The 25,056-nt window shown below is 53.8% G+C and overlaps 1 protein-coding gene across 2 annotated transcripts in view; it reads left to right on the forward strand.

The window, feature by feature from the left end:
- Positions 1-25,056, forward strand: part of Runx3 (RUNX family transcription factor 3) — a 59,344-nt gene that overhangs the window by 8,319 nt on the left and 25,969 nt on the right. Inside the window, exon 1 of one of the 2 annotated variants that reach the window (XM_052177717.1) lies at positions 24,217-24,665. The exons of the other annotated variant lie outside the window; for it this stretch is intronic. Within the exon in view, the coding sequence (XP_052033677.1) occupies positions 24,353-24,665 (313 nt within the window). The 5' untranslated portion in view covers positions 24,217-24,352. Of the gene's footprint in view, positions 1-24,216; positions 24,666-25,056 lie in introns of those variants that run through there. 2 annotated transcript variants of the gene reach the window in all.

A 25,056-nucleotide genomic window follows, 5' to 3' on the forward strand; every position in this document is an offset into this window, starting at 1 on the left:
TGGCACAAGGCTCAGACTTGCGTGTGGGCGGAGAGGAGAGATGCGTATAAGTTACAATTTTTGAGGTTGCCATGGTCAGTACCGCGCACCCAAACATGGACCATGGGAGCCTCGACTCCGGCCAGCGCTCCGCTGCCGTTGGACTGTGACTGGCGCAGGTTCTTTCTTGTCTCCCACCTGAACATCTGTCGGTCAACATCTGGCCCCTTTACATCTGCCGAGAAGAGGGAGTGGCTAATGTGAGAGGCAGCAGATGTTGGGGTGAAGGGGGCCTCGAAGACCCCAAAGGAAAGGGAAGAATGAAGGGAGGGGCAGAGTAGAGGAGAGCTTCCTTAGCACCCCAAACTCACCTCTTCCCGGCATGATGGTCACTGCCCCTTGGAGGATCTCCTCTTGGTCTCCCTTGGGTGCTGGCCCTGTCCACTCAGCCCCGGAGGCTTTGGGGTCCTGCTGGGAAGAAGCATTGATTTAGATTCAGAGCGTCTTAGGAAGAATTACAGGTCTAGAGTGTGCAGGTGGAGAGCAGAGTTCCTTGCGGGTGAGTAGGGCCTGTGGGGAAACCCTGACATCTGCCTGGCCCTGCTCTCTACATGAAGCCAAGTCCCTTCGGCAAAGGAAAGGAAGCCACATAAGGCCATCTTCGGGCAGAAACTAACGAAGATAAAATGTCAGCCGCAGCTCCAGCCACCGGAACGAACGGAGCCCTAGGAGTCCAGAGGCTTTGGGGGACCTTCTCAATGTGGAGCCTATGGTACTTAGAGCGTAGGAAGAAAACCCTGGTTTGCATTTCCAAAGAAAGCAAGCAAGCTTTGGCCTGCTGGGGCCCTGCTGCTTTCCCTCAGGCTCTGGCCTCTTAGCTAGTGTAGGCAGGATCTCCCCTTGCCTGGGTAGAGCCCCGTTGTCTCTTTCTCCTCTTTTGTAAGTACTACTGACCCCTCTGGTGGTGCTACTGCAGTGGTTCTCTACCTTCCTAAAGCTGCCATGTTTAAGACAGTTCTTCTTATGTTGCGGTCACCCCCACCCAACGGTAAAATTATTTTGATACTAGCTTATCACTGTGATTCTGCTCCTGCTGTGAGTCATAATGTAAATATCTGATATGCAACCCCTAAAGGGAGCATCACACACAGGTTGAGCACTGCTGGTCTACTGCACGTAAGCATGCAGGAGTGAACACAGCAGGCAACTGTATTTGTCTTCCTGGGGCTGATATCCACCCCCCAACACCCACACAGTTTGCAGATGGAAGAAGCAAGGCCTGGAAGGGAGGTAGTCCTTACCCAAGCCTTCTGGGACCCTAAGAGCCTGCTACAGCCCCACTTAGATCTCCAACAGCCCTGACTCAGTCTCCCGGGACCTCTATAGATGTTTATGAGCACACTGAGTCTTCATTGTAGTGGAATGGGCATCATGAATGAGTTCCAAATGCTCCCAGACCTTGAGAGTTGGTGGGGCCTGCTTCCAGCAAAGCCAAAGGAAAGAGCAAAGGGGGGCGGGGGCTGCACCTGTTGGCCACTTCCTGTGTGCCAGACACTATGGTGGTTTTGTAGGAGTCAGGCTTCATCCTCCACAAGAAGTCGCACCATGTCACAGCTGGCAAAACCAAAGCTCAGCAAGAAGCCATGACTTGCAAATGACAAGGTCTGTGTGACAAGAAAGCCACCTCTGACCTGGGCCACGTCTCCTCTTCCTTACGGCCCAGATGCACCGCCGCCACAGAACTCCCCCTGCTCATTCCCAGCCCTGTTCAGAGACTTCCAGAATGTTCCTGAGGAAGGTGGAGTCAGAACCAGGTCCCTAGCAGGCCCGTCTGGGGGGATAAAGATGTCGGAACATGTGGGGCCAAAGGAATGAAAGGGTCACACGGAGGAGTTCCTGGGCATGGGAGCTTGTGTGTCCTGAGGAGAAGACACGAGAGAGGAGCAAGGAAGGAGACGACAGCCAGCTGTGAGGGCTGGGCATGACTTCAAGGCAGGTGGAGTGTGGGCCGAGTGCAGGCTGGGCAGTGGTGGCTACCCCACATCTCGTGACACAAAGGCAGTTCCCTGAACGAGGCCCGTGCAGATGTGCACAGTGAAGATACGTTCCACATGTGTGTGCATGCATGCCTGAGTGTGGTGAGACCATGGGGCTCCCAAGCTGCTCAGGCCCCCTATTTTTATCCCTCTCTAGACACACAGCGAGATACCCAAAGTACACTGCTTCTCAGACGTGTAGACTGTGCCAGGGATGGCCGAGTCTGTGGTCTGCCCAGGACAAGGTCAGAGATTCCAATCAGCCAAAATGAGACCTAGCTCGGGGACACCCCAGGGACCCAGACAGTCAAGTGATATTTTCAGAACGCAATGCGAAATGAAGATGCAGGACACGCATTCAAAATGCATTAAGTCTTTCAGGATGGAGGCGAGAGATGGCGAAGTAACTGAATATCATCTGCTCTAGAAGCGTGAGGTTCCGAGTCCGGATCGCCAGAGCCCATGGAAAGCCAGGCACGCTTGTGTGCGTCTACACAGCCAGAGCCTCTACAGCAAGATGGGAGGCAGAGAGAAGAAATCCTGGGGTTCACAGGCCACGTAGCCTGGCCCACACAGCAGAACAAAATACCTGTGTCAAACTAGGTGGTTGAGGACCAACCCCCTAGGTTGTCCTCTACACACACATGGTTACACACAAACACACACACATTGAGACACGCACACACACATTGAGACACACACACATACATTGAGACACACACTGTGATACACACACATTATGATACACACACATTGTGACGCACACTGTGGCACACACACACTGTGGCACACACACTGTGACACACACGTTGTGGCACACACTGTGATACACACACATTGTGACACACTGTGACACACATACACATTGTGATACACACACTGTGACACACACACAGGGGCAGGAAGGATTTTCAGGGACAGCCACTCATGACGGCACAGATCTGTAACCCCACACTCTGTGGGTTTTGTAGGCGTTTGTGACTGGAAATGCTGTGGGCTTGGACAGGCAGGAAGATCAAGATTTTTGAAGCTTGCCTGAACTACCTAAAACCCTATCTCGAAACAACGAAAACAAGGAACAGGAGAGATGGCTTTGTGGGTATACTGCTCTTTCCAGAGGACCTGAGTTCAAGACCTACCACCCACCTCAGGCGACCCACATCTTCCTGGAACTGCAGCTCTGGTCAGTCCAGCACCTCTGGCTGCTGCAGACACCTGTGCTCATGAATAGACACACACACACACACACACACACACACACACCATTTACAAATATGTTTTAAATAAAAAGCAAGCTAACACGATTTCAGAACATGAAGCCAGGGCCAAAGGCCCTCTTTTTGAGGGACCCTGGGCCTGAGAAACCTGGCTGCCTTCCTCACTGCCCTGTTGCTGCTGTAGTCTCATAGTGCACACGGTACACAACTGATTAGTGAATAAACGGGGCTGGGAGACAACTTTTTTGGTAAAATGCCTATAGGTGGATCAGCAGAACCTATAGTTCTGGGCACGCTTGTGCACAAGACCCTAAGCCTGGATTCCCAGACCCCACAGAAAAGCCAGACCTGACCGCACTCACCTATAATCCGAACACTGAGGAAGAGGAGACAGGGGGATTCCTGGGACAGTGTAATCCAACTGGCCAGCCCTAGATTCCCTGGAAGACCCTGTCTCAGAAACTAAGGTAGTTTGTGACCACACCACCCTGGACGCACTCGATCTTGTATGATCCCAAAAGCTAAGCAGGGTCAGGTCTGGTTAGTACTTAGATGGGGAGACTAAGGCAGAAGGTAAATGAAGATGTACAGGGTTGACTTCTGGCCTCCACAGGCACGCACAAACATGTATACAGATGAACACATGCACGTGCACACACAGACACATGCACACACACAGAGGTATAGACTGGTGAGGGCAAGCACCACACATTTCAGAGCTGGTGACACCGTCTGGACAAACGGTCCAGCCAACCCCAATCCCATAGCATTTCTAGTCACAAAACATCCGCAAACCCCATGGAGTTTAAAAGCAGGCTGTAGCCACCCCTAGACAAAAGCATGGTCATTTGGTGTATTTCCTTCTGGAATGCTCGATGGGGTGGTTTCCCACTGTGTGTGAGGCCACACAGAGAGCACCCCAGAACCTTAGGAAAACTGTTCACTGTCATCACGCCTACAGGCTGAGAAGAATCCTGTCTCAGGGTCATGCTGGTGAAAGTGTCCGGTGACTCCTCACCCCACTCCTGACCACTGTTGTATACAAACACTTAACACTCCATACACAACCCGGTGCAACAAATACACTGGATGTTTAACATTCATTCATTCATTCATTCATTCACATGTTTGTTGTTGCGGTGCTGAGAATTGAACCCAGGGCCTCATACATGCTGGCCGGGGATGCTACCACCAAGCTGCAGCCCCAGTCTCCTTTTTGCTTTTTATTTTAAAACAGGATCTTAGTAAGTTGCCAAGGCTAGCCTGTGAACCAAGTCTGCATGTATATATAGCCCAGGCTGGCCTGATGAACTCAGTCTGCATGTATATATAGCCCAGGCTGGCCTGATGAACTCAGTCTGCATGTATATATGGTCCAGACTGGCCTTGTGAACCCTTCTGTGTGTGGATAGATAGATAGATAGATAGATAGATAGATAGATAGATAGATAGATAGATAGAGATAGAGATATCCCAGGCTGGCCTTGAATTTTTGATCCTTTTGCCTCAACTTTCTGAGTACCTGGGATGCCTGTGTCATGAGGCCGGGTTGTTAGCTTTATTTTAAAGGTTTACTTTTATTATTTACTTTAATTATGTGTAGGTGCATGAGTCTCTGAGTGTGTGCACGGGTGTGTGAGTCTATGTGTGAATGTGTGCACAGGTGTGTGACCGAGTCTGCGTGTGCGGGCACAGGTGTTCCTGGAGGCCAGAGGCTCAGATCCCCGGGAGCTGGAGTAACAGGCCGCTGTTGCTGCCTGTCGTAGGTACTGGGAACAGAATGTGGGTCCTCTGGAAGAGCAGCACGTGTTCTTAACCACTGAGGCATCTCCCCAGCCCCCTATTAATTTCATTTTAATTATTCTTCTAAAGGCATGCCCAACCGTTTCCTGTCTTCTCGCTCAGACCATGGGAGGTCTCGTGCGCCATGTGTTCACAGTTTGGAAGACAGCTCCTGATGATTCTGTTTACTGCACTGGGTGTTGCAGGGAGAAAACCAAGACCTAAGAAGTTCAAAAGTGCCTCTTGGTGGGGGGAGCACTGGCTGATGTGGGCGGAGTCAGATGGTGGAGGAGGGATGGGAGGACCTCGAATGATGTCTGTGAGTGGGGACCACTCTTCCCTCACCATGAGCTGCTATGTCTTTAGAAGCTGCTTTAGAACTGCTTTAGAAGCTGTAAATCCTGTCTTGTTTCCTAGAGACCGGGAAGTGGAAGCGGGGTATCCCTGTGTGTGCGCAACATGAGTATTGGGTCCTGCACATAGTGACAGAGGGCCCAAAGTCTGCAAGACAGGGGGCACTGTATCCCACAGGGCTGTGCTGCTGGGCTACTCGGAGCCTTTGGGTTGCTAGTAAGCATCTTTGGAAGGTTCACCCTAGCCAACCATGGGATAGGCTGTTTTAGGGGGAAGTTGCAATGTCTCCACCTGCCACCAGCTCCAGCCAGGAACAGCAGCGGATGTTACAGGAGTGTGTTAGGGGAGAAAGTACAAAAGCAACGTTCAGAAATCCACACTGCCGTTCTGAATTTGTTAGGGTCCTGGCGTCTATAACAAGCTAGGCTCGGCCACACACCCCCAATAGACCAATTAAAGAGAAAGTTGATGAAAGAGAGAGAGACTTACTCAATGAGGTCACATTAAGAAGGGGAACAAACAGAGAACCAATGACCCCAAAAGTCCATCGTCAGGTCCTGACAGGTTTCAGTTCACATAGAGAACGAGAGGGGCGTGGCTAAATCAGGTCAAGGTATAGTCCCGCCCACTTGCTGCCCATCACCATCTGGCTTCCGGTCTCTCTAGATAGGCGACCAGTGAGTCCTCAGACTGTGAAAACGCGCTTCCAGAGGACAAATTCTTCTTGGGTCTGGCACCAGGCTTCAGCCTTTTCCTTCTCTCAGTTTGAGACTCCCGGGGGGAGGGGAGGGGGGGAGACAATCCAGCTCCTTGGAACCCATTGTTTCTGAAAGGGACACTGGGGCCTCTTTAGAGCACAGGAAAAGCTGCAAGTTGACTCTCTAGAAAATACGAACGGCGATGGCTCTACTTTTAAATAGTCGCAGGATTCAGACAGTGAGTGATTTCCATGTCTTTGCTCAGTAAGCCCTATGAGGAGATGCTAGTATGAAACCCATTTAATAAATGGTAAGGCCCAAAGAGATTGTTCCACAGAGATGTCCCTGTGAACATTCACACCTCGCCACGACAAGGCAGCTACACAGAAACCTGGGTTTCCCTACACGAAGGAACATTCTATGGTTCTCACAGGATCCCATGAGCACTGGTCACATGATTCCACATCTCTAGAGTGTACGACTCACGTAGGGAGGGCAAACTGGTGGGGTGGGGGTTGGGGTGGGAGACAGTTTGTCCCCTGAGGAATGGGTCTGAGGGCCTGGAAGAGGAGGCCGTGGAACCTGGCTGTGAACTCAGAAAGTGGTAGACAGGTGGGAAACTGAGGCACAGAGAGAGGGCCTTCAGTTAGAGTGAGCTTAGATGGTTCCTGGGGGGCCTGCAGGACCCTTCAGACCTCCGTGCAACCCCAGGTCCACACCAGCCCCCTGCCTGGGGTGCAGGGGACAAAAGGAGGGGAGTGGAAGAGTGTGGGGATATGGGGGGGGGCCTGTGGTTGGTACCCTAAGCCAACTCTGCAGGCCAACCACAAACAGCCCAAGTTCAGTGAGGCCCCTGTGGCCTTTCTAGCCTGTCCAGGCCGGAGGGCACCTGGAGCTCAGGGACATGGCCTAAAGTAGCAGGCCAGGGATAGCGGGGGTGCCACCCTTCCCGCCCTGCCTGTGTGGACAACGGGGCTGGTGATAAAGCCTGCTGACTGACTTTTACCTGTGGCGCTGGAGGGTAGCTTCTGAGAGGCCTTATGAACACGTGTGGTGGGACTGGAGCTGGGGTTGGGAGCAGTGGCAGCTGGACAAGAAACCACTCTAATTTCATGATTGGGGCCTGGGTTGTGGCATCTGAGCTTTCGTGTCAGAGACATGTCTGTCTCTTTCACAGCACACACCACACAGAGTGGGATGCATGAACCCCGGCTGCAACCCAGCCTCGGGCTGCGGGTAGATTCTCACTCATGGTCACCCACCCCGGATTCTGAGTTTCCTCTCAGTTCTGACATCCGCCATCTTTGACTCAATATTGATTGCTGCATCCAGCGAGAGCAGCACCCACCTCACGGTCGGTTGTCGGAGCAACAGAGACAAAGCTGAGCTCTGCAGGGGCCTTGCAAGGGATGCAGACAGAGCCTCGTGACTGACTTTGCCACTGTTGTAGTACTGTAGAGTCCAACCCTGTTCCAGGGACGCTACCCTCCCCTGCCTCTCTCTCTCTCTCTCTCTCTCTCTCTCTCTCTCTCTCTCTCTCTCTCACACACACACACACACACACACACACACACACACACCGTTCTCTCAGGGGATGAGATCTCCGACTTTGACATTTTTGGTCATTTGTCTGTATTTCCCCATTTCTCACTGCAGTCTTGTGATTCGCGTCCCTCGGGTCGGGTGGGTAGGATGGCAGCTCAATTAACGCTCTTTATGAACCCCATTGTTTAAACAGACAATAATAAGAAAGGCCAAGCAAGGCCATTCCCCCAGCAAGCATCCCCCAGATCCAGCTGCCCCGGGGCCCTGACAGCACAGGGCTGGCCGCCCTCCCATCTTCCACACAGTCCCAAGGTACACCCCTGTCTTCTGTGGCACTGTCCCTCCCCAAACCCCTCCCTTCTGTGCCCTCCTCTGTACTAGATCAACATAGCAACCAAAGTTTGACCCCATAGCTACCTTATCCCCCGCATGCTGAGCCCTGGGCCTTGGGCCTGGGCCCTGGGCCCACTTATTGTGTGGTGTGTATGCACACAGCCTCATACAGGCGCAGTCACTTCAGTCACCTTGGCAGCCAGGCCTGCCACAGTAGGGGCAACACACCTAGGGATCCCAGAGAGGCTATGGAGAGGCTATGGCAGCGGGGAAGGGGTCAGGCAGTGCTAGACCTGTTTCTCTTACCAGGAAACCTCTCACACTCTCAGAGACTCCAGCCACCTGCCCCAGCTCCTGTCTAAACACAAATGTGATAAGGAGAGCAGGGGGGCGTCCTCTGAGAAACAAGAGGACTACAGAGAAGCTGGTGATACCCTTCTGGGCTTTGAGCTCTTCAGCACTCACACAGGGGGACACCAGGGACCTTCCGGCCACTATGGTCTCCTGTGCCAGAGCTGGGAAGCCTCTCAGGAGTGTGGTGAAATCCACAGGTCTCTTGGGGTGGTGGGGAAAGACATGCAAATAGGAAGTGTCCCCAGGGTCCTGGGCAACCCCAGAGCTCATTTCTGGCCTCCTCTTCCTGTGAGGCGACCTAAAAAAAAATCGTCTATCTAGAGAAGGGACCCGGTGGAAAGTTCTCCCTGTTACCTACACCCAAGCCCGCTCCACTCCATCGTGGAGCCAGTGAGAGGTGAGGAGGAAGGAACTCCCCAGGCGCTGGAGAAGGGGATGCCAGGCAAGATCTGTCTCCCTCCCTGTCAGGCCAAAGCTTCGCTCAGATTCCCAGCAAAGATAAGACTGTGGCCACTGACAGCCAGCAGCAGATGTCACAGAGCAGCAGCTCAGCGACCCAGACCACAAGGCCCCCAGTCCCTCAGCTCTCTGCGACAGCGACAGCGGCCTGTGGTAAAGAATCAGCTAGACATGGGCCTCAGCAAATCCTCTGTGGGCAAGGCCCAGCTGTAGCGTTTCTGTGTTCTCTGCTATGGGGCAGGAGGCAGCCACTCCTACCTCCAAGGACACAGATCTCCAGGATCTGGTGCCTGGCCAGCTTTGTAGGTTATTAAAAACTGAGCTTTGTCTAGCCTAAGGTCACAGCATAGTAAGCCTGGGGTGACCTGTGACTGTCCACTTAAGGCCGAGCATCTCAGAAACAAATGACAAGCTTTTGCCATGGCTTGGATGGAGCACGGGAAAAATGGGTGTTGGGTGTTCTTGTCCTTGGATGGAACCAGGAGTTGTTGGGTGTGAACGGGCTTTTCTTGGGGGAAAGGGAGGGTACCTCCAGCTTCTTGCCCAGGAGGGACTTTGAGGGGAAACCTCAGAAACAGCTGGAGGGCTTGTATTCAGGGCACTCATTCCTGGCCCAGCCACCCCCGTCCCAGAATCTGTCCTAAGAGTGGCAGGGTGAGGGATATGACCAATTCCATCCAAGGGGTGTTCCTCACGCTGATGGAAACCCAGAGACACCCCACACAGCTGGACTGTTGGCCTGGGGCAACACAATGGTGGCCCAGTCAGGGGGCCCCAGCTCAGCAGCCTTTAGTTGCTACCATCATGGAAGGAACTCGGTGACAGGACGTGGAGTCATTTCCAACTGTGTGCGCTGGATGTTCTCAGCATGATAGGAAGAAGCCAAGAAGCTGAGGGAAGAGGGGAGGTGGGGCGCGGCGGGGGAGGTGGGGCGCGGCGAGGGAGGCAGCCGAGCTACCAGGAGGAAGGAGCATCCGAAGGGCAGACGCCAGCCATGGTTCTGGGTGGCAGACTTGGGGTGGTTTTAATTTTCTTCTCTGTAATTCTATTATTTTCCAATTTTTCCTTAATGAATAGGTATTATTTTCATACCCAGAAAAATATGTGTTTTGTTTTAAGAGACGAGGGAGTGAAGGATTCTCTTCTCCCTCCTGTGGACTCTGAACTCTAAAACCGAGGCCCGGAGTGGAAAAGGCAGACTTCGCTCATTTGCCTGGTCTGCAAAACACCGGGAAGCCTCTGTTCCTTTCCAGAGAGCTGGAAATGACCCATGTCTGTCCTCAGGACATGGCAGGCCTGGAGAGGAAAGGGCCACCAGCACGTCCTCATAGGACATCAGGACAGGGAACCAGGGGAGTGTTGGAGGTAGTTTCACAAAGAGGGGAAATGCACATGGGACTTCGGTGTACAAATAGGAGTTTGGTCCTTCATAAAATGAAGACCCCTTGGGCTAATCGAGATGCTGCTGTGAGAAGAGGGTAAGGAGGGAGACAGGACTGGAGCAGCCTGCTTCTCTGAGTGCTTGGCATTTCCCAGCTCTTCCACTCTGTAGCTGAGTCTCCTGTCCCTTGCTTTTGTCCCCCGGAAGATGGGTTAATGGTATCACCAGGTCCATTACCCATGGACCATTAGAGAGAACTCAGAACTGCTCCTGGTGTAGAGACAGTTTGGTTTTTGTTTTGTTTTCTGAGACAGGGTCTTGCCACGTAGCCCTGACTGGCCTACACTTCACCATGTAGCTAAGGCTGGTGTCAAACTCGTAACAATCCTCTTGCCTCGGTCTCCCGAATGCCAGCATTTTCCTGGCAGTGGTCTGGAAGCTGGAGTGGTCACGGTACTAGGCTAAGTGCTAGAGCGTCCACTCACGCCACCCATTAGATGAGCATGTGCTGAGGACCGGGTATGTAGCCAGGTTTTACCTCAGACAGGGGAGCCAGACTGCGGAGCCATGTAAAATACAGGATGGCCGGGGTTCCTGACTTCGGGTAAACGAGGAGACATTGATGCACTGGGGACATTCCATCTGCTCTGCATGGGAGGCTCTAGTCAACACAGAGCTCTTGTCCCCCAGTGACACAGGACACAGGAGGCAAGAGCAGCCCGCAGGGCACTGATGTCTGCAGAGGAGCCGGGACCCAGGACAGTCCATGTCACTCTCCAGAGTGTCTATGAGTCCAGTGTGGCCAGAAATCCCAACGAGGTTCCAACGAGGGCCAAGGATGGAGTTACACTCTGTTCTGATGTTGTGGGGTTGCCATAGTTGCTGGGTCCTGCCCCTGCTCTGTCCCGTGTCCCTAGCTCCTGGCCTCTAGCCCTCGGCCCATCCAGTGCTGATCGGCCCCATCTTCTCCCGATGCCAGTTCCCCTGCTGCCCTCCACAGCTCACTAGCCTGCTCCCCATGCCTCCCTGTTCCCATCACTGCCCCTACACCCACCTGCGTAGCCCAGGCTATCCTCCGAGCCTTCACCCGCACGGCATCCGCTAAGCCCCCTCTGCCCTATAAGATGATTTATCCCCACATCTTGGGATTAGTATGTAGACATCATTATGATTCTGCCTGTAGAGGGCTCAGCGAAGGAGGAGGGACCAGGCAGAGTTTAATTGACTTGTGCAGACAGACAGACCGACAGACAGACGGATGGACAGACGGATGGGCGGGCGGGCCATCAGAGGCCCTGAGGCAGGGAGCAGAGGAGACTGGCGTGCTGAAGACCTCAGTGGGTGGACTGGGGCAGCAGAGGGACAGTTTAGAACCGGACAAAGAGATACAAGGTCCACAGAATCCCATCAAGGCCAATCAGGAAGGGACAGACCATCAGTGACACCCCCACCCTCCCTTGTCCTCCACTGCCCCTAGCGCTGTCCCCTGCACAAGCCCACGCTGCTGAGTTGCTGGCCAGCCTGAGTGAACTCACTTTCCAGGAAACCAGCGGTGTTTACTGACAACCAGGGCCAGCCAGACCTCTTAGAGCTCGTCCGAGATTAGAGAGGATTCTGGGGAGCATGAGGAATCTGAGTTTGAGATTCCAAAAGAACTGGAGTGGACAGGATAGCTCAGGGGGTAAGGGCACCTGTTGCCAAGGTTGATGACCTTTGATCCCAGGAGGTCCTACATAGTGGAGGGAGAGAATCAACCCTGCCCCTGCAAGTTGTCCTCTGACCTCTGCACGCATGCCTGAGCACACACACATACAAATAGATGTAGTACAAGTTTGTTTAATTAGAAATTTCTGTGTACCAGAAGGAAAATGTCCATTAAGATTAGTAGCATGCGGGCTGGAGAGATGGCTCAGCGGCTAAGAGCACCCACCGACTGCTCTTCTAGAGGTCCTGAGTTCAATTCCCAGCAACCACATGGTGGCTCACAACCATCTGATGCCCTCTTCCTGTGTGTCTGAAGAGAGCAATGGCGCACTCATATACATAAATAAATAAATCTTTAAAAAAAAAAAAAGATTAGTAGCATGCCGTAGCCCTCCACAGCCTCCTAGGTGGCCACTCAGTGTCCTGTCACTTCAGCACACCCTCTGTGTACCTGTGTCTCCAGTGAGCTGGACGCAGGGGTATCCTGCCCAAACCCCTCCCTCCAGTGTGGACCAATTGTCAGTCTCACATCCAAAACCTGGTCCTGGAGCTCTTGGGTTCTTTTGTATATTTTGAGGGAAGCCCTTGAACCTCTGATCCTCCACTACTCCACCCCACCCCGGCCTGCGCTGAGATTCCAGGCCGGAACCACCATCTCTAGTTTGCTGGGAGCTGCTGAGGCTTGCGCCCAGAGCTTCCCGATGCTAGGCGCCTCACCAACTGAGCTATATCCGCAGCCCAGGACTAAGACAAAGAACCTCTGACTCAGCCAGATCCCTCAACACAGGAGCTGCAGTGTCCCTGTGTGTACGTGGGGGTGAGTCCCAACGCTATGTGGCACACAGCAGGAATAGGACAGTAAGGGAACACAATGTCCCACAGCTTTTCGGTAGCCCCGACGTCGCAGTCCCCTCTGTCCCAGTCTCCTGACCCTCTCCGGGGTCTGGCACTGGCTGACTGTGGGTCTCCAACCTCCAGACCCTCCTCCCCGCTGCCAGCGTGCCCCTGATTCCCCGTCCTCCTCCACATGCTGGGTGGCAAGGCTTTGCCACAACCACATGAAAAGCCATTTCCCCGGGGTGTCCCCACACCTGGGAAAGCCGGCAGAGCGCCCAGCGCGGGCCCCGCCCCGCGGCTGGAACACCGGGCGAGATCAATGCGGCCGGCGGGGCGTCGCCACCTTGTTCCAATCAGGGCCGGGCGCCTTCCGCTGGGGACCGTGCCCAGCACCAGCCCTGGTCCTCCCAGGCGCAGCCGGTGACCCGCAGGAGCCACAGCCACCGGGCTCGGGCCACAAGGAGTTCCCAGACAGGGCTACGTGAATCCCTCCTCTCTTCAGCCTCAGTTTCCCCAGCTTCCAGGAGCCTGAACCCTCCTCTGGTTCTCAGGGCAGACAACATAAAAGACAAGACACCCATGGCCAGACAGAGAATGGGGGAGCCTGTGGGGAAGGAAGCTGGTGTCCCGCGGTGAGCTTAGCTTGGCTACCAGCTGCTGGCTCTTTAAATCTTCCTCAGCCCTCAGGGCTCAGCCTAAGTCACCTCCTCCAGGAGGCCCTTTGGGATTTACCTAAGGCATCCTTCAGCATCAATCCTTGCAGTCTTCTGCCTTCCCTACCAGTTGCCATGCCCTCTTGCTGCCATCAGCAGCCCCAATGGCACACTGAGTGTGCCCAGTGTTATGGGAAGTGGAAATTAATACCTTACATCTCATCTCTCCCTTTATGTCTACTTTTTAATGGAAGCACATAGCTCCTGAGCCCAAGACCAGAAGCCCAGGCCCTGGGGACCAGGTTGGCACGAGGACGGACCAGGTCTGTAGGCTTAAGGCTCTGACTGAGGTTCTAAGATAGGTGGGGAGAAAGACTCTGGGTCTGAGGACATTTGTGAGCAAGTGAATGGTCTGGGCATGTCACACTGTCACCAGGAAGAAACTCGCCTGAGCAACAAATGACAAAGGGCAGCGCTGTCAGAGACTGTGGCCGGGATGATGGGGCGGGGTTTATAAGCCCACTGCAGCCCAGGGTCAGCCGGCCACACCCTGAGAGTCTCCTTCCCCAAGGGCCATAGGCGCGGTGAGAGGGGACAGCCAACCACTCAGTACATACTGCCGCTTAGATTGGGAAGAGACCCTCCAAGCAGTTTCCTTCCTCCCAGCCCTTACCAGTCCCACCCCCCCACGTCCCCCACCCCCAGTCCCCTGCCGGCCTTCCATCCCGGGGACCCACTGTGAACGTGGGCCAAGTTGCCGCCTTTACCTTAGCTTCTCCATCTGAGAATGGGGTGACCAAAGAGATGCCTGATCCCTAAGGGAACTGAGACAAGGACTCAGTCTGCAAATGTCTCTCTGGTGTATATCCTTAGGAGCGAGGGTCTGTGGGTGGGCGGGGGGCGCATATAACACTGTGTCAACAGTCAGAGCGCTCCTCCATGTCCCAGCCCCACCCTTCCCAAGCTGAATGCCCAGGCTGAACTCACTGTCCCCTGTGAAGTAAACTATGGCTCAGAGGTGTGATTTGTGGAGGCTGCAGAGAGCCTGTTCAGTGGGCACGGGTTACCTGCTGGGTACCAGGAGATGCCTGTGGGTGAGCCTGCTCCCATGAGACGGCTTTTTTTTTTTTCAAGACAAGGTTTCTCTGTATAGCCCTGTCTATCCTGGAACTCACTCTGTAGACCAGGCTGGCCTCGAACTCAGAAATCCACCTGCCTCTACCTCCCAGAGTGCTGGGATTACAGGCATGTGCCACCACCGCCCGGCTGAGACGGCTTTTGAGAACCATCAGGCAATTGGACTGAGAGCTAGGTAGACAGCTGGCAATGTAGGTGAAACAGTTATTTAGCCAGTTATTTAGTTAGAACAACAACATACCTGCAGCTGGGGACAGTGGCTCAGTGAAACCAGCCTGGACCATGGGAGGCCCTGGGTTCAATCCCAGGCACCAAAAGAAATTCAGAAATAAAAGCAGAAGGGATAAGCAGGTCCCGTTTAGCTGTGTTGTGGACAGCGGTGTAGCACACAGATGTAAGCTTTTCTCTGCTTGTGTTTTGTTGGTAGTGATCTGTTGTTGTTTTGCTGTTGTTGTTCTTGTTGTTGAGACAAGGTCTCACTACGTAGCCATGGCTGGCCTGGAACTTACTCTGTAGACCAGGCTGGCCTTGAACTCACAGAGATCTGTCTGCCTCTGGCTCCTGGGTACTGGGATGAGAAACACACAGCTAAATGTCATCTTTACCTGTGTCCCCGCCTGTGCTGAGGTTTGGAAGACAGAGCTTTAAAGCCTTTCCTATGTATTTATTTATCTTATTAACAGGATTTCATCTAGCCCAGGCTAGCCTCAAACTCCTTATCTAGCAGAGGATGACCTTAAACTGTTCCGCATCTCAAGTACTGGAATTATTTAAATTATCTAAAATACTTATTGGACACACATCAACATACTTTGTTTTGTAAGAACATGCTTTGAGACAGGTTGTTCTGGAATCCACTATATAGACCCAGCCATACCCACCCATGAATGCATATGAAAGTGTACTTACATGTATACATATAATATATATTGTTTGCCTTTAAAATATTTATTGTAAAGTTTAAAGCACGGAAGAGCATGTAAAAACGATTTTTGTTTTCATTGTTGAACAATGAAAGAACGGTGATAAAGCAGAGCAGGCAGGCCTCTGGGCCCACACAGGGCAGGACTTAGCTGTGCTGGTGACTGAAGGGATGATCAGATTCCCTCCTTCTCCTTCGAAGAAGCCTTTCTCCAGACACACCCTCCTTACATGGTGGCCATCACCTTCTGGTCTCTGTGTCTATCATGCTCTTTCTAAGTTCATTTTTAGTATATTTATTTACTTACGGGGTGTGCCCATCTGGAGGTCAGGGGCAGCTTGTGGGAACTGGTTCTTTCCTCCTTCCGTGTGGATTCCCAGGAGATCGAACTCGGATCTCAAAGGCTGAGCCATCTCACCAGCATGGCTGTATGGGCTTGCGAGAGCAGAAGCGAGGGAGAGATGATGGCCAACCATAGCCCTATGGGAGCTGAAGGAGGGAGGCTGAGGAGACAGAGTGAGAGCCAGAGGCAACTTGTTCTCTGCAGGTGAGCAACTGGCCTCTGGGAACTCCAAGGTCACACAGCCGGAGGCCAAGATGCAGGCTCCAAGGCCTGAACTCAGCTGGATTATAATGAAGCCTCCTCGGACTTTCTCCCTCTTCTATTCAATAAACCTTCCCCGTTAGCTGCCTCTGCCCTGGCCCCCTGGCCCTGGTTTAGCCTCCTGCCCTGTTTGACAGCTGAACTCCTCACTGTCTAGTGTCTGGCTCTCACAGCATGTTGTTCGCTAGCTCCATCCTCTTTCTAGAACATTCTTAGCACTTCCTCTCCTTGGGTGGAGTCGATCGAGCACTCACTGTCTCCAGTTCTGCCTCAGCATCTTGTGGTCATTGCCACGGCAGTGGGGGGGGGGGGGGGGCTTCTTCATAGATCTGAAAGTGAGCCAGCCATGGTGGCACACAGCTGAGATCTCAGGACCCAGGAGGTAGATGCAGGAGGATCAGTAACACAGTAAGTTCAAGGCCAATTTAGAATATATGAAGCCCTGTCTTGATGATGATGATGATGATGATGATGATGATGATGATGATGATGATGTGATGATAGCAGCCAAGGCTGAGGAGACAATTTAGTCAATAAAGTGTTTACTGTGCAAGCATGAGGACCTGAGTTCGATCCCTCAGAATCCACATTTAAGAAACAGGTGTGGTAGCCTGTGTATCTATAGTCTCAGTGTTCGGGAGGTGGAGACAGAAGGATGCCTGAGACTTCCTGGCCAACCAATTTAGCACCAACAGTAAGCTCCAAGCCAAGGAGAGATCCTATCTTAAAAATAAATGACGTGGAAAGAAATTGAAGAAGACAATAACCTCTGGCCTCCACAGGTATGCACATACACGGACATGTGAACCTATGCACACATGCACATTTACATGCATGGAAAATACCCATAAGTAAACAGAACCTATTCATGTAAAGAGGAGTTCTCTCCTGGGGTGGCCCCTCTCCAGAACAAAGTCTCCAGTTGCTTTAACAGCTTGTCCTGTGACAAGCCTTCAATAGTCTTCCCTGAACCAGTGGGTTCAGCGATTCCCCTTCTCCAAGATAGGAATAGTTATAGGAGCTGTAGTCTCTGAGCCCCTGTGCACCAGAGTCTTACACCCCATTTTAAGCACAGGAATGTTCCCCACTTTCAGGTGAAGGAGACAAAGATAAGAATAAACAACCTGTCAATCTAAGCAGGAGCCCAGCCTAGGCTAATGCCGTGCCTTCTGGGACTGGAGGGTCCTGTTATCAATGAGTCATCTTTCTCTGAACCAGGCTGGTGGGCTGCTCTCTGTCCTGGGTCACGGGGGCGGGGGGGGGGGGGTGGAGGCGGGGAAGCTCAGGTGCAGGGCTAGGGTCTCCTCCCACTCTGCCTGCTAAATGAGTCCACTCTCCTCCCCTTACTGAGACAAAGCAGACTCTGGAATGGGTTCTTGGTCTGGAAGCACAGGATAGGAAAGGAGGATGTCTCCAACCACACATGTTGCCTTAATAAACCTCCTGAGCCAAGTCACTTACCCCACCCCTACTCTACAAGTAACAGTCCAAGGTCAAGGCCCTGCAGAGCTGTGCGGCCCGGGTCACTGTTCCGTGACGGCACCTGTCCCTGTGTTCTCCAGAACGGCAGAAGGAGGACCCACTCCTCTACAAGCAGTCAGTCTGATATCCGCTGATGCTCGTGACTGTCATGATGTAAACCCTTCCCAAAGACCTTTACCTCAGTACCTAAGGCCACAGTTCGGAGGGAATTGGGGCCATGCGGACACAGTGGGGATCATTAACACCCGTCAGGAAGTGTGGCTGTGACTTCCACACTTGGCACTTGGGGTTCCTAGCAGACCAGTGTGGCTATGCCAGAGGCAGGGCCAAGGTCTTGCTGGCACCCTGTGCAAGACCTGGGTAATTCCACAGTCTTTCTTAGCTCTCAGTTTCTCTAACCGTCAGATGGAAACAGAACAGATCTACTGTAGGTGCAGGAGTCAAGTCACCGTGTCCCTGAGAGAGAACCCTCTGCCTTTGCCCTCCATCCCAGGCTCAGGCCAATGGCCCACTCCGAGGTGCCAGGTGAGGCTGACAGCCCACAGTCGGAGACAGGGGGTCCTCGAAGCCAACTAGCCGGCCAGATAAACTGTATGGCGAGCTCTGGATTCAGTCGAGAGACCTTGCCTCAGTGAATAAGATAGAGCGTAAACAAGGAAGAGTCCTGGTGTCAACCTTGGGTCTCTACATGTACGTATGTGTGCCTACACACAAAGTAATATACCCAAACACACACATGGGCACAGCCACACTAGAATGCATTTATACACACATACACACACACACACACACACACACGCATGCACGCACATGCACACATGCATACACATACACATGCACACACAAGCACACACACTCTTCATTTTTGAGTCTGGGAGAACTGAGTTCAAATCTTGCCTTCTTTGGCGTGTGATGCGATGCCTGCGAGCCTCTCTGCTCATTCCACTGAGCTACTATAAGCAAAAGCAGTAGCACCCTTCCACCCTACAGGCCAAGCCACGGCATGGGGTAGGTACCTGGCCCATGGGAGCTCTGGGGCCAGAGATGTGGCCATATGATTTGGGGGGGGGGCAATGAAAATTAAATACATATCATTGTTCAACAAGGTACTAAAACTTTCAAAGTTGCTGCGGCAGAGCTTGCATTCAACAGAGTGCGTGCCCTTCCGAGGAGTAGGCCCTGTGACACGGTACAGGTCACACCCTAGGGTGCTGGCACTACCTCAGAGACAGCCTGGGAGCTTAGACCCAGCCCAGGTGGAAGGGCTGAGGCTCTTTTCCCTAGCCGCCAAAGGCCTTACACTGGGGCCAGCCCTGTTCCTTGAGCTGCCTGTGGCTAAGAGGGTGACGGCTGGGCCCTGCCACTGTCGGTGGTCATGGAGGAGGTATAAAAGCCCGACTGTTCTCCACCTCGGAACGCCTGTTTGTATCTCACGCCATGCATACAGTACACAGCTGCTTTCTTTCCGCAGAGGGCTGCATTTTTTTTTTCTTTTCCAAGGGCGACGCTGGAAAGCCATGTGGCTTTTATTGCTGGCAGGAATGTCTACAGCGTTCCTCTGCACCACATAAATGGAGCCGTCATCTTCAGCCTTGCGAGGCCAAGGCTGCGCTCCTTCAAGCCATCAGCCTCTGAGATTAATTAAAGTTTCACAAGGACTGACAGGCATTAAGACCTTTTTGGAGAGGTGGAAAATCCCTAATAGGACCCTGTGGCCCAGGCACTGCTGGGTGGGCTTTGGGGACAAGAGGATCCGGGGACCCAGCCAGCAGGAGGTGGCAGCAGGAAGTACCCAGATACTACCGTGGCCTAGGCTGTGATCCCAACAGACCCTTCCCTCCCTAGGCCTTGGTTCTTCTATTTGACAATGTCAGAGTCTTGGACTTGATGTCTTAAGGGATTCATGAGTGACACTAGAATTCTGAAACCAACGCAAGACTCTTCTGCCAGGAATCTAATTCTGTCCCATGGCTGTCACTTCCCTAATCTGATTCTGCTCCCTGGGACAAGCAAAGTGGCCAGGGTCGTGGGCTCTGGGGTTAGGCTGCCTGGAGGAAATCCCAGCCCTGTGGTTTCTCAGCTGTGTAACCTTGTGCAAGTTTCTTAACCTCTCTGGGCTTCTGTTTTTCTCTTGTAAAAGGGACCTGATGGCAAAGACCCTAGGGGGGGAAAATGCTTCAAGGGGGCATAAGTGAGCATGGGGTATAGAATGTGACAGAGGTGACTGCCACACAGAGGTGCTCTTCCTGTCCCTGTGGAATGCAGCAGTCACCCCTTGTTGTGGGGCTGTGGTAGGCGCAAGCTGAGGAAAGGATACAGGTTTGTTGTTGTTGTTGTTGTTGTTGTTGTTGTTGTTTTCAGGGACCATCTTGATTGAGCTCCAGGTGATTAGTGGGAGTCCTCCTCACTGTGACACAACCAGTCAAGAGGGAGCTGTTGGGGAGTCCTGGGGGCTGTTGGAGGGCTGTCGAGGGGCTGAGTCCCTGCAGGGAAGTTCATTCTTCCAGGGGAGCAGAGTGGGCCTAGGTCATCCTGGGAACCCAGAGAATAAAATCTCTGCCTCTCAGATGCACGGGGAGGCTGATCATGCCCGGCTGGTGGTTCAAGAGCCAGGGTTCTCAACACCCGCCCCGTACAGCAGCCGTGGGGGCTGGACCCACGCCCTCCAGATATAGAGGCCACAGCGACAGACAGCGGGCTTCCTTTCTACCCCCACGACTCAATGAGTTCCCTCAAGACTGCTTCCTCAGAGCTCATTTGTATCCAGACAGGACACATAAGAGGGAGTGGGGATCCCCATCCCCTAAAAGGTGGCTGGACTGTGAGAGTACAGGAATGGCTTGTAGGTTTTGATCACAGACAAAGCCTGTCTGGTGTCCCCCAGGCTGGAGAGCCAATTGGAACCCAAGATGACTTAGGAACTCCTTGCTCAGATGAGAACCTGAGACCAGGATGAAACAACCAACTCTGGCCCTTCCTAGTCCCTGCTGGGCGCTGGGGTCACACCCTTCCTCCCTCAGGCAGCTGAAGGCAGCCCCATCTCTGGCTCCTCAGCCTTTCTGGGGCACTTTCTGGGTCCTCCGGGTTTGAGGAGCCTGCGGATGCCCCATTCCATTCCACTGACTGGGCTGAGTGCAGCTGTAGAGGACTGCAGTCCTACCTCAAAGGCCAGCTGCCTGTCTGGTTCCTAGCCAGGCCTCAGCCAAGGCTGGGACTGGTCTTCTAGCCTGACCCACTTCAGGACCAGCTGCCCTCCCGCCCCCCAGCAGTGACAGAGCCGAGAAAGGTGTCCCAGCTCCCAGCTCTCCCTCCCTCCCTCTAAGTCCGATTCTTGGTTCTGCAATTGGAAAACACACCCACCCAAGTCTCCCTCAAGTCACCCAGGAGAAGTGACCCCAGAGTTGAAACGTCTGAGTTGGAATCTCCACCTTTCAGGAGATTGCTTCTCAATTTAGTTATAGTACTGTGATCTACAGCTGGTTCTGACAGGTTCAGTGTGTGTGCACAGACAGAGTACATGGCATCCTTTGTATTTCAATATTTTATACCTACACACATCTAAAAACGGGATTCAAAGCTGTATTTACTAATGGCATTTTCTGGCTTTCTTTTTCCCAACCTTGGGGTGTGTGTGTGGGGGGAGGTATATTCACTGCCTGTCTCTTCCCAACAGGAACCCCTGGATAGGAAAGTCCCCTCAGAGTCCCAGGGACTACGTCAAAGGCAGGATTCACACTGGGTCCCAGGATCAGAATGGAGAAACTCAGTTTCTAGAAGGAACAGACACCTCTGGGGGAGAGGAAGGGGCCGAGGTAACCATGGTGACGGCCACTTTCTACTTAGGTCAGGGCTGCTGTGGGAGGGCGGTGGTGAGTGCTGTGATCATAAAAAGATAAAGAGGTATAAGAATATGTCCTATGGGGTGTGATGAGCTGTGGGGGAAGGGCGTGCCTCAGTGGGCCCATGCTGAGGCCTCCCTTCCCCTTGAGGGACCAGAAACATGACAGGATAGTATAGCATAGAGTTTATTTAGGGCTTGGGGGAAGAGAGAGAATTAAGAGTGTGGTAAAGGCAGAGAGAGTAGAGGCCAGGCATGACCTCTACTTCTAGAAAGGAAAGGGAGAGAGGAGAGCCTAAGAGGGCAAGAGAGAAGCAAGCAGAAAACAGGAGTAAGAGAGAGAAGAGGGGACAAGCAGCCCCTTTAATAGTGGGTCAGGCCTACCTGGCTATTGCCAGGTAACTGTGGGAAGGAGCTTAGACAGTAAGAGGCTGGGAGGCTGGAAGGCAAAAAGGCCCTTGAAGTTGCCTTCAGCGCAAGCTCTGTGTAAAGGCAGGCAGCAAATGGTCTCTGGGCAGCAGATAGCCCCCAGGCCAGCCTAGGAGAAAGGAGGAACAAGATGGCCACGGTTATGCCTAGGCTCTGAGTTCTGGCAAGCTCTGTGGAAGCTACAAGCAGATGGATGTTTCACATTTGAGGATGTGACACTTGCCAAAGACAGTTGGCATAGTAAAGCATCCTTCTGTGGTAGGCCTGAGCCAAGCCCTTTACACATGAGCCCAGATGCAGATGTTAGCCCCTGTACTGATGAGAGAAGAAGGCTCAGGGATATTTGACGCAGGATCCCTGGACCAGAGGGATAAAGGACACAGACTTAGGAATGAACCAGAGAAGAGCCCAGAAGCAGGCATGTGTAAGCCTACATCTTCGAAGGAATCAGACCCACTCAGTCTTTTTTCTCAGAGACAGAGGCAACAAACACAGCACGGCCAAGAAGCCATTAGAGCCCTCTCTTAGGTAGGGGGTTCCTTTCAGGATAAGAACCTGCTGTAGATGACCCAGGCTGGTCCAATTTACCCTACAATGGACATATATGTAAGAGAGGAGCTTTGATCTCTGCTTCCTGTCCCCTGTAGGCGACACAGTGAGGTGCTCTTAGCTAGGAGCATTTGAGAGAAGGCAGACTGTTGTCAGACTGTGGGACAGACAGGAAGGTGGAGCACAAGTATGCACGGTGAGAGATGGAGAGGGCGTGATGGGGTTCTGGTTAGTGGCAGCTCTTCTGGTCTGAAAATCTGACAATACATAAATAGTTCTAGGTTTGTCAGTCCAGAGCAGAAAGAAGGAAGCTGGTCTGGTTCTAGACAGGTATAAGGATGAAAGCCTGTGCCTTCTGTCCTCTTCTCAAATGGGTCTCCGAACAGAACTAGGGAAAGGGAGCGGTGGTGCGTTTCTGTTGAAGAGACAGACTTCTGCTGGTCGCAGGCCCTTCTGTGTCTGAGACTCCAGAAAAGGGCATCTCTTTGTGAGAACCCGGGCAGGCAGCCCTCGGCCTAACGCTACACCTTATCTGATATCTGACCACAGGTATAATGAGAAGTCAGTCGCGCCCTCTCCAGAAAGCAGCTCTTTCCCCCTGGAAAACCGGGGATGCCCTGCTGCAGGCGCAAGGTTGTGCGCTGAGTCTGGCGGGGCAACTGAGCAGCCAGCAAGGCGCCAGCGCCAACTAGTGGGCGGTTCCCGTCACTGCTTCAGCCCAGGCGACCCTGCACCCGCGACCTCCGACTGCGCATTCAGATCAGAGCCAGCCCTTCCCCAATCCTTGGTTCTCTTGCCCACACTGGGCTGGCGTCTTCTGAGGGCTGTGACTGAATCCGGGTCCAGGGTCAGATGTCGGGACTTCCCCGTAGCCCCCCTACTTTCTGGAGACCCGGTTATTAACTTGTAAGATCAGAAAGAGAAATCAGGTGGAGGAACTAGTAAATAGGAGAGATACAAACTGGAATCACTCGAGAAATCGAATTTACACATCCTAGAGGCGGCCAGTCACGGCCGACAGTCGCTCGAAGGCAGAATAGGCGGCATGGCGCGGGTCTGGGTCCTACCTGGTGGCTAGCCCTGCTCCCTTTCCAGGGGAGCCCCCTGAGGGCCCATGCTCCAGCGCCAGGCCCCTTGGATCCCCTCAGGTCCTGAGGCTGCTTCCTTGACGGCCCAAGGCCTAGTGAAGGGCGACTCCGAATCATAAGTTCTCAAAAAATGTCCAGTAAGGGACCTTCACGTTTCCTTGCTTCCCTGGTGGACTGAGGAACTGACATAAGGCCCAGCGAGGGGCAGAAGAAATTCTCCTGACGCTCCTTAGATTCAGGACAGAGTTGGTCCCCCACCGTCGTACACCCAGGGCCTGATTTCGTTTTGTTTTGTTGTTTAACAAAATGGAGTGCGCTAGGCTGAGGTCAGAGCCAGGCTGAGGTCTTGACGCCTTCGCCGTCGGATCCTAGATTGTGTCGCTTCTGGGGCTTGGAATTGGTCGTTGTAGACAGATCCGCTGCCGCTGGTAACGAAAATGCAGTCGAATTTCCAAAGCACCGCGAGAAACGTGTGCGTTCGTTGCCGCCGCCGTCCAGGAGTGCACGGGGTTAGGGGCAGCGCAGCCCTCAGTGACTGTGGGCTATTTAGTTGTGTGTGTGTGTGCACCCACGCCAGGCTCAGGAGATGGGACAGGGAAGAGTTGCTGTCAGTGAAGCCCAGGAGAGCCTGGGCCACAGGGCACGAGTAACAATGGAGACTCCAGGGCTGATGTCCCACAGGGCACCTGACAGACTCTGCGCTCTATGATGGCTGGGCCCTGGGAGAATCCCTTTCCATCCAAGGAGAGAAAGCAGTCCGACTGAGCGCTAAGCCACTGACAGCTTTCTTTCTGCCACAGACCCACATCCACTCCCACTACACCGGACGGTGACTGCATGCGTGTGGGGTGGGATGGGATGATTGCAGAAAGCACACTGTTGTAGGCCATGTTGTATTTTTCAAAGACCCATGAGCTGCCGCCACAGAGAGCCACTCCACGAGGCCTGCGCGATCCCGAAACTAGTTTTGAATGGACAGGAACGGTGTGGTTGTCCCCACCCCATTGCTGGTCGGTGTGGCAACCCCCATTCTGTCGGCCTCGAAGGTTGACACGGAGGCCACAGAGACGAGGTCCAAGGCCGCGCGGAGCTGGGGTAGAAGCCCTAGGGTCAAAATCGTTTGTGGAATGGAGAGAGGGAGGAACCCGTCTTGGGTGTCACCGCGGCGACCAGCTGAGGGTGCAGGTTCCGGGCTGCGGTGGCCAGAGCTGAAGCAGCCAGGCTGCGACTCGAGGGAGGGGAACCGAGACGCAGCCAGGAGGCTGGAGACCGATTCCTGCCCAGGTCGCAGCGGCCGCTCCCGACTCCGGGCGGGGAGGGGGGGGAAACCGCGGCTCCCCCGCTGCTCCGGGGACGCGGGTGTCTAGACCCTCCGGGGCGGAGCCTGGCTCCCGCTTGGCTCGCGCTGGCCCGAGCCACCCGGTGCTCCACGGCGAACCCCGAGCCTGGGGGGCAGCGATTGGCTGCGCCCCGCGTCGCTCGCACGGCCCCGCCCCGAGGCCCCGGGTACTAACCCCCGCGCGGGCGGCCGCGGCGCCGCCACTTGATTCTCTAAGATCCCGGCTGGGGCCGCGGCCGCCGAGTCCGTGGGGCGGCCGCGCGCGCGGGATGCGGGACTAGCGGGCGCGCGGCCGACCGTCGGGGCGTCCCCCTCCCCCTCCCCCTCCCCCCCGGG

The sequence above is a fragment of the Apodemus sylvaticus genome, chromosome 3, assembly GCF_947179515.1.
Source record: "Apodemus sylvaticus chromosome 3, mApoSyl1.1, whole genome shotgun sequence".
Lineage (NCBI taxonomy): Eukaryota > Metazoa > Chordata > Mammalia > Rodentia > Muridae > Apodemus > Apodemus sylvaticus.